At 38.0% G+C, this 9,628-nt stretch overlaps 1 protein-coding gene across 1 annotated transcript in view; it reads left to right on the top strand.

The window, feature by feature from the left end:
- LUZP2 (leucine zipper protein 2) overlaps nt 1–9,628 on the top strand; it is a gene marked incomplete at its 3' end in the record, with an annotated part of 243,185 nt that overhangs the window by 221,637 nt on the left and 11,920 nt on the right. The window contains exon 8 of the mRNA XM_010858468.1: nt 8,478–8,552. Coding sequence (XP_010856770.1) covers nt 8,478–8,552 — 75 coding nt within the window. The remainder of the gene's footprint in view (nt 1–8,477; nt 8,553–9,628) is intronic.

Here is a 9,628-nt window from a genome sequence, read left to right as displayed (position 1 = left end):
GTGAGAAGGTTTCCTGATGTTTGGAAACTTCTCTCTTTTTAAGATTCCCTTCCCGGGACGGAACTCCGTCCCTCCCTCTTTTGTCTCTTTTTTTTGTTTGTTTTTAATATTTTTTCCTACCTCCTTTCGAAGAGTTGGGTTGCTTTTCTGGGTGCCTGATGTCCTCTGCTGGCATTCAGAAGTTGTTTTGTGGAATTTACTCGACGTTTAAATGCTCTTTTGATGAATTTGTGGGGGAGAAAGTGTTCTCCCCGTCCTACTCCTCCGCCATCTTGGCTCCTCCCCCTACTCTAAAATTCTTATTTTACCGAAGGAATTTGAGCTCAAACAGTAAGTGGACAAGATTATGCAGCAACTCTGACCCAAAGGTCGATAATCTCTCTTGGAGTAATTTTTCAGAGAGTTTTAGTGATTAACCAAAATATTATGGTTAAGTTTTCTAGAGAAGGAAATGAGATTTCATTGTGGTTTTAATTGCTTTACTTGATAATTATTGGTGTTGATCGTGTTCCCATAAGCTTATTTGTCATTTGTGCATCAGCTTATTCAGTTCTTTCTGCCCTTTTAAAAAACTGGTTGCTCATACTCTTATTGTTGAGTTTATTTCATTTATATACATTGCATTCAAGTTCTGTATCTGATATATATCTTGCAAATACTTCTTATCAGTTATTGAAAAGGAAAATGTTTACCTTGATAGTCTAATTCATCAATTCTTTTTATGTTTGGACGTTTTAGTCTTACCTGAGAAATTTTTGCCTTTCTCAAGGTCATAAAAATTATCTTCCAGAAGTTCTATACCTTTATATTTTACATTTAGGTCTATATTTCATTTCAAATTAGCTCTTGTGAATGGTGTAAAGAAAAGGTCAAACATAATTTTACATACACATTTACATAATCTTCGATTCCTTTATCACCATTTGTTGAAATTATTTTTTACACATTGAATTGCATTTTTATCTTTTTCAAAAACAAAATGTCTGTGTATGTTTTCAGTTGACTTTGTATGCTTGAGTAGATTTCTGGATTCTCTTCCCTTTTATTTCAGTATGTGTCTATTCTTTTGCTAATACGACACGGTCTTTATTATTGTAGCTTTAGAGTTAGTCTGGAAATCACACAGCATAAGTCCTGCCACTCCAGTGATTTTTTAAAAGATTGTTTCAAAAAAAAAAAAAAGATTGTTTCAGTATAGTTTTTAGGGGTGGTTTAATAAATTTACAAAAAAAAAAAACCTTATAAGAATGCTAACCTGATTTGCATTTTATCTATAAATTAATATGGGGAGCACAGATATCATAAGACTTGAATATTTCCATTCAACAGAATTTAATGTTTCAATTAATAGATATGATAATGTTTTTCCACTAATTTAGAATTTCTGCCATTTCTTTCAGTAATGATGTATAGTTTACCAAAAGATTTTTCACATTTTTCATTTTTTTCAAAGTTTTAAGTGATTTTTTTCTTTTTTTACACTCTTCTTCCATTATTCACAAACATGTTATTATTTTTAATGCTGTTCTATAGATATCTGGGACCATTCATGTCTTTTCAGAGCTTTTTTTCCTCACAGCTTTTCAGAATGGATAATTTCTGTTGATATCACTTCATTCATATTTAGTAGATCTTTCTCATGTCATTTTCATTTGATAAATCCAGTGAATTATTTTTCTAGAATTTCCATTTGATTCTTTTTAATAATACAGTTTTTCTGCTAAGATTATCTATCCCTTCATTAATCAACATTACCTTTAATTTTTTGATAGTATTTCCAATGACTGGCCTTACAGTATTTTCCTATTATATCCAACACATGAGCCATCTAGAGTTTGGCTACCATCATCAACTTTGGTTCATACATTTCATTTCTTTGAATACTGGTAAGATCTTATTTTGTGCTGGACATTGTCATTTATGTGTTACAGAGATTCTGTATTTTATCTTCTTCTGAACATAATTAAGTTTTGTCCAATAATACAGCTAAACACTGATATTTAACTTGATGTAGAGTTGGCTTTATGTTTTGTTATTGCAGATATATGAAGAGTCCATGATAAAACTTAAGTCCTCTCACTTGACTGAGCTAAATCTCCAAAAATTTCCCCCAGTCTCACCTCCCAGAATTGTATCTAGGTTTTGATTTAGACTTTAAGACAAGCCTAAAGTAGACTTTGTAATACAAAAGGACTCAGAAGACTTTTCCTATAAATTCTCATACAGTGAATATTTTAGTCATTGCAAACTTATATGGTCTCTATCACAACTACTCAGTTCCACCATGGTAGCACAAAAACAACTACATCATACATTAATAAATGAAGGTGGTTGTGTTCCAATAAAACTTTATTTACTGACACAGGCAGTAGGCCAGATTTGGAATTTGGGCTGTAGTTTGCCAGCCATTTCCCTAGTGAAAGGCTATTAATCTAAAGGCTGTCACTTTGATGCCTGTGGTATTAATAAGGTTTATGAATGTCTAGAGAATGCTCACATCCTTCTGCAGTGCTCAGTCTCTACTGTCTCTGTTCTGCTGTCAGCCATATAACAGTTACTTTGTGGTTAGCCTTGTGTAATATGTTGCTCTGTGTAAGTGCAGCCCAACTCTCAGCCAGGGAATTGCAGGAACATTCCTCAACAAACTGACTTTAGGAGGCCCTGTCCTGTTATCCTTGCTTTTCTCTGATGCCCTGCCCCAGATACTCCAGGCATTTAATTTGCTCCAAACTCTGGTATCTGCCTCCAGAGTTGAGTGCAGCTACAGTGATCTGTGTGGACTCAGTCCTTGGCCCTTCAGTCAGGAAACTGTCCTCAGGTACAAATCCATAGTCATGAGTGTTACCTACTGAGCTTCCCATATGTCAGGTTTTACAGGCTGGCATAATTAGCTTGTCATTTTTTATGGACGGAGAACTAGTTCAAAACCAGCTACTGGTCAAGAAGCAGACATTTTGAATCATTTTATTTTTAAATAACAAAAATATAAATACATAATCATTTAATTAATAAAAATGAGTGTTATTTACTCACAGTAATTGAAACTACAAGGTTCATTTACCTTCAGATGTGGTTTGATTGTGAAGTTTTATAAGTCAACAGAATTTGTGTGTGTATCCTGTTTTGTATTTTTGTACATATACAAAAATACATATATTACTATTTTATATGCTTTGCTTTCTTCTATAGGATGGTTTTAACCTTATGTTGTTCTCTCATTTTATAAATAATGCCTATTAAGCTTAGACTTAAATATCCTCATATTATGCTATCCAGGGAAAGAGAATATACTTTTTATTCATTCAAAGGCAGAAAGGCAGCTTTTATTACAGAATACACCAGTAAATATCTTCTTGTCTCTGGCCTGATATTAATTAGATGTCTAAACCCACTACAGCTTCCCTGATAGCTCAGTTGGTAAAGAATCTGCATGCAATGCAGAAGACCCTGGTTTGATTCTTGGGTCGGGAAGATCCCCTGGAGAAGGGATAGGCTACCCACTCCAGTATTCTTGGGCTTCCCTTGTGGCTCAACTGGTAAAGAATCCACATGCAGTGTGGGAGACCTGGGTTCAATCTCTGGGTTGGGAAGATCCCCTGGAGGAGGGAAAGGCTACCCATTCCAGTATTCTGGCCTAGAGAATTCCACGAACTGTATAGTCCAAAGAGTTGCAAAGAGTTGGACATGACTGAGCGACTTTCACTTAAACCCACTACAGTCATTTGGCTAGGGAGTTGAGATAGAGTATTTGTTTTCTTTAAGAAATCGCCTTCTCATCTCTGGAACTGAGTGTTGAGATATGTAAGTCTAAAATGTATGGCTGATGTCTATACACGTACACATAATGGCACTAAGATACTTACAAAATTTAATTTTGAGAAAAAAATATGTCTGCTCTTATTTCTCAGTAAAGACTTTACTGAACCTTTTAATTTTTTTATATATTAACATTTACTTTTAATAGTGCTTTAACCAGATGTTATGCTAAGCTATACCTGTGTAACTTGAGATCTAAATCTGGTCTTTTTACATATATTAGTCATTCAATTCCAAGTCTCTTAGAATTACTCCCAAGTATTAATGTTGAAGTGAGCAAGAGTAGCATCAAAGAATGATGGCCAAAGATAATCTTGGTGCTACAACTTTATACTTTTATGACAGTTAGTAGAAGCAAGTAGAGCTTGTTGACTTCCTACCTCTTTAACTCAGTGGTAAACTGGAAGGTAGAGATGATGGTGATGATGTTTTGTTCTGTGTTATATCTCTTTAGTACTATCCACAGCTTCTATGTTAGTGCTGCTTAGCAGGGTGCATACACTTCATATATATACTAATAGATGCATTGACAGAGAAGGTAATGGCACCCCACTCCAGTGTTCTTGCCTGGAAAATCCCATGGATGGAGGACCTGGTGGGCTGCCGTCTATGGGGTCACACAGAGTCGGACATGACTGAAGTGACGTAGCAGCAGCAGCAGCAGATGCATTGAATGATACATAAAAAAGCAATCTTATTATTATCCATTCACCAAAATACCAAGTACACCCTACTGAGCATTTGAAAACATCTCTTTTATGAATTTATTGTACACATTGGACAGGACTGGAAAAGGTCAGTTTTCATTCCAATCATGGCGGCCCACCAGGCTCCCCCATCCCTGGGATTCTCCAGGCAAGAAAACTGGAGTGGGCCACCATTTCCTTCTCCAATGCATGAAAGTGAAAAGTGAAAGGGAAGTCGCTCAAGTCGTGTCCAACTCTTAGCAACCCCATGGGCTGCAGCCTACCAGGCTCCTCCATCCTTGGGATTATCCAGGCAAGAGTACTGGAGTGGGTCACCACTGCCTTCTCTGAATACCAAATAAAGACTTAAGAGGCTGGATGGCAGAGCCAAACCAGGTTCCAGTATTTTGTGGTCTATACAAACTCGAGTTGTGGAGCATCATAATTTTTAAGTAAATTAAGAATTATTATATGGACTCTAGCCTCTTGTGTACAAAATCTCAAATGAGAAAATATATAAAAATTAACTGTTACAGTTTCATTTGGTTTTAGTCTTATGAGGAGAACACTGTGACTTCTCAGGCCACTATGAAAAACCCCTCCGCTGTTCTTTGCTGCAGCTTATACACACTCTCAGCTTAGCAGTTAGTCTCATGATTTCACTTTACCTGCTTGCTACCTCATATGTATTTTCAACCTCTGTATGTAGATGATTTTTCCTTCTTAGTCTGAAAAAAGATTAATCACTTCATAGATACTTATTCAATGGACTGGATGTAAGTGAAAGCTACTCTAGATTCATGACTACCTCCCCTTAAGTAATCCTACCTTTTTTCATAGGAGTTAAATTGAGAAAATAAATGACTTAGAACAGATAAAATTCATTGTCTGATAAATTCTGCTGCCTTTCATAAGTCTTCTGATAATTTAAAACTCACAGAACTATATTTATTTCCTATAGTTTTGTAAATACTACCTATGATCTAATCCAGTAGCTGATCTTTTCAAAACTAAGACCAAAGTATAATAATATGAGTCAGTACCTGCAATCCTATGAATACTTTTCTTAATATTTTTCTAACCTTTTGTCTCCCAAGATCTCTTGGGTAGATTTTACCAAGTTCAATGAGTTCTTAGTAGAAGTAAATACTTGAAATCCTGAGAACTCATGGCAATAAGCTTTTGAAGGCATATATGGTTTTTCTGTTGGAATTCATCCCACCTGCTCTGAAACAGGGTCCCTGAATCACCATATCACTGTCCACCCTGAATTAATCCTTCAATGAGAGTGTGGATGACAGGATTTGGGCTGAAACCCACACTTGGAGGGAGAGGGATGGAGGCAGGAGGACTTATATCTATGCAGACCCCCTCTAGACTGCAGAAATGAATGACAGCATCATGAGGAGGATAGCTGCCCACCAAAGGGGTTCCTAAGAAAGAAAACATCATGAGGTGCATTGTCGGAGTAATAAGGAGTTCAAACCATAGGGGATTTCTGGGTGGCTGGTGACCAAGATGGTTGATTGGCACTGAGGCTGGTGCTGACACTCTTGCCCTCATCACACACAAGTTCCAGGGACCTCTCCTAGAGCCTACAGCCACAGTGGGGTGTGGGATGAGCACTGTCCCACTAAGGCCCAGTCACTGCCCCTCTTGTGTCTTCCCTAACTTCTGTCATAGGCTTAGAAACTGGGAATGGATGGAAGGGCAACTCTTCTTCCTTCCTTTGGGATTCAGTCCCAGGGACAGAAGCCAGCTCTGGCAGGGCCCATGGTAGCAGGCACGGTCAGAGAGCAAGTCAGAGTGCTCTGTGGTTGACGAATGTGGCTGGAACCAGGGCAGCAGCGATTCAGGGCCAGCAGAGTGGGCCAGGCCCAGGCCAGGATTGCAAGACTGAGTCTTATAGTCCCAAAGCCCTCCTGATGTGGGGTCAGGTGATCAGAAAGAGGAGGACATGGTCAAAGGAGAGTCTAGTATTCAGAGTGTCTGAGTGTCCACTCACTTGTAGGTGCCTCAAATTGGAAACAACTCTCTTCATCCCCTCTCTCTCACTTGCTCTCTTACTCAGAATGATTTATTTTAAAACAGTATTAGATGTTTAGAAGTGCTCATGTATATTTTATGTACATGATTAGGTTACTGTTTAAGGACTACAGTTGCCTACAGGAAAATACTTTTCCAAGAGAGTCAAGTGTGGAAAATAGCACAGATCAGTTTAGGGGATGAAAACTATGCATGCACCTGAAGAATGTATATAGGTTTTCATAATCAAGAAAAATATCCTCACCCTCTTCTTCTGCCTAGGGCTCACTCTAGGGAAAAAGAAAAAAGGTTAATTAAGGACAGAGGTGCAGGGTGCTATTTCCCAGACTGTGAGGGAGAGAAACGAAGAGCAACAGACAAATAGGCACTTTGCTGGTTGGCTATACACAGCCTTGCTCCAGGCCCAGCATCATAGTGCCCAGGATGGAGATCCAGAGTGGGGATGTCCTGGTCACTGCAGAAGTGATAAGCCCCCTCTTCTGATTTCTCCCAAGTGAACTCAACCCCCTTGCCTCACAAGAACATTGGAGCAAGCCTTGCTCCTTCCAGTTTTAAAGGATTTTCATTGGCTAAAATGTAAGAGATGGGCAACAGTGAGAGGTAGAGAGAGGCTCTGAGGATGAGGGATTTGGGCCCTTCTGCAGGCCCTTTGCGGAGAAGGCAATGACAGCCCACTCCAGTACTCTTGCCTGGAAAATCCCATGGATGGAGGAGCCTGGTAGGCTGTGGTCCATGCAGTCGCGAAGAGTTGGACACGACTGAGAGATTTCACTTTCACTTTCATGCATTGGAGAAGGAAATGGCAACCCACTCCAGTGTTCTTGCCTGGAGAATACCAGGGACGGGGGAGCCTGGTGGGCTGCCATCTATGGGGTCGCACAGAGTTGGACACGACTGAAGTGACTTAACAGCAGCAGCAGGCCCTTTGTGAGTCTGCAGAGAATCTTCTCATCAGTATGTAACTAGTATATACAGCAATTAGCAGTTGGTGGAGGCAGGACTTGAGAACAGGTCTTCCAAATCTGAGTCTCTTTTAACAATATAGTTGTGATATTTGCAAAGATACAGATATATAGTAGGATAGAATTGTATTGGTGTAATAGTGATGGCACCCCACTCCAGTACTCTCGCCTGGAAAATCCCATGGACGGAGGAGCCTGGTGGGCTGCAGCCCATGGGGTTGCGAAGAGTCGAACACGACTGAAGCGACTTAGCAGCAATACTAAAAAAAAAGAAAAAAATTAAGTGAATACTATTGTATTAGTCTTCTCAGGGCACCTTAACAAACTACCACAGAATGGGTGATGTAACAGAATCTGTTTTCTCATGGTTCTGCAGTTAAGGTGCTGGCAGATTCAGTTTCTAGTGAGAGCTCTTTTTGGCTTGCAGATGGTGACTTCCCACTGATTCTTGCCTCTTTGTGATGATAGACAGAGATCTCTGGTATCTCTTCCTCTTCATATAAGGACACCAATTCTATACAATTAGGGCCTCACCTTTATGACCTGATTTAACCTCAGTTACCTCCCTAAAGGGCTTTATCCCCAAATACACTAAGAAGGTGTGTGGGAAGGGATGTAGAGCTTCAACATGAGTTTTAGGGATGGGCAAAATTTAGTCCATAACGACTAGAAACACAACTGATGGTTTTGTATCACAAATATTTTCAAAGACTTGAGCTGGAACTTTGCAACTATATGTTTTGATCCAGTGAAGCATTTAGTGCATATTCATCTGGAATAACATTTTCTGCAGCTTAAACAAATGACCACATAATAGGATATATTTAACCTGAATTCTAAATGAATTTCAATAGTTTTCTTTTTTTTTTTTTTTTTTAAATTCTTTGGCAGTGAATGACAGATATTTAAAGTGGAGAGGGAAGATTGTAGAATTTACTAAAAAATATTTACGTCTCTCATTTTACAGGCCCAACAGCTTACTGATCTGGAACAAAAATTAGCTGTAGCAAAAAATGAACTGGAGAAAGCAGCTCTTGACCGGGTAAGTTGATTACACCCATGAGCCATCACGACTTCGGTTGTAGCAGATGAAGCTAGGGTGTACTCATTGTTTCCCTTGTTTCATCAGTGCAGTTCCAGATGCTGTGCTTGCAAGATGGTTATAGATGGTTCTTATTTTTGATGCTCCAGTAAATATACTTAAGGTGGAGGCTCTGTGATGATTGCATGGTTTTATTTTTCACCTTACTGGTACACTTGTTCTATAACATAATGAATAGACATACTTTAAAGCATCAACAAAGATGCCATGTCTTAAATTTGCATGGCTGAGTTGTAAAGCAAACGAAAGTAGTCACTGATGGTTTTTATTTTGGAAATTTTAAGTTTCTGGAGGAAGAGACATCAAAGAATGTAGCTCTCTTAGCACCTCTGTTTATGCAAAAATAATGCAAGAGTAGCTAGCATTCTGTCTTTATAACAGCTTTATTGAAATAAAACTCACATACCATAAAGGTCACATTTTTAAAGTTCACAAAGTTGTACTTTCATCAGCATTAATTCCAAAAGGTTTTCTTTGCCTTCTTTTATCTTATTTCATCTACTTCATTTTATTTTTGTCAATGTATCATTGTGTTACAATTATATATGCTCAGAAAGAAACCACAATTCCTAACTGATACCTACCTTTGCCTATCAATGCTCTTCATATGAGACATACATGGAGAATAGGGTACGGGTATATAGAAAGAGAAATAAAAATATAGAGGGAGGAATTAGTCATAAAATTTAGAATTATGGTTCTGTTGGTTTACATTTATGGTATTTGGCAAAATTTCTTAAGGCTTCCTTTCATTTTTAAATTAGCTATATAAAACTATAAGAAGTAAATATTCCTTTTTTTCTTTAGTTCACTTGAAGAAAAGGGTAAAATGATTTTTGAAATTATTTCTCTGTTCACTTAGCATCCATTTATTGAACATCCAATGTAGTTTTATCTAATTTTTAGAACATATAACTAGCAAATATTAATACAGGGAACTCTGACTGAAAATTAAATCATAGTGTTTCAGACTTGGAATACAAACACCCACATTGCTCTCAATCAGATGCATATAA

Source organism: Bison bison, unplaced genomic scaffold (assembly GCF_000754665.1).
Source record: "Bison bison bison isolate TAMUID 2011002044 unplaced genomic scaffold, Bison_UMD1.0 scf7180017864388, whole genome shotgun sequence".
NCBI classification, from domain to species: domain Eukaryota; kingdom Metazoa; phylum Chordata; class Mammalia; order Artiodactyla; family Bovidae; genus Bison; species Bison bison.
The sequence above is the reverse complement of the archived record's forward strand: the minus strand, read 5'-3'. Positions and strand labels throughout refer to the sequence as shown.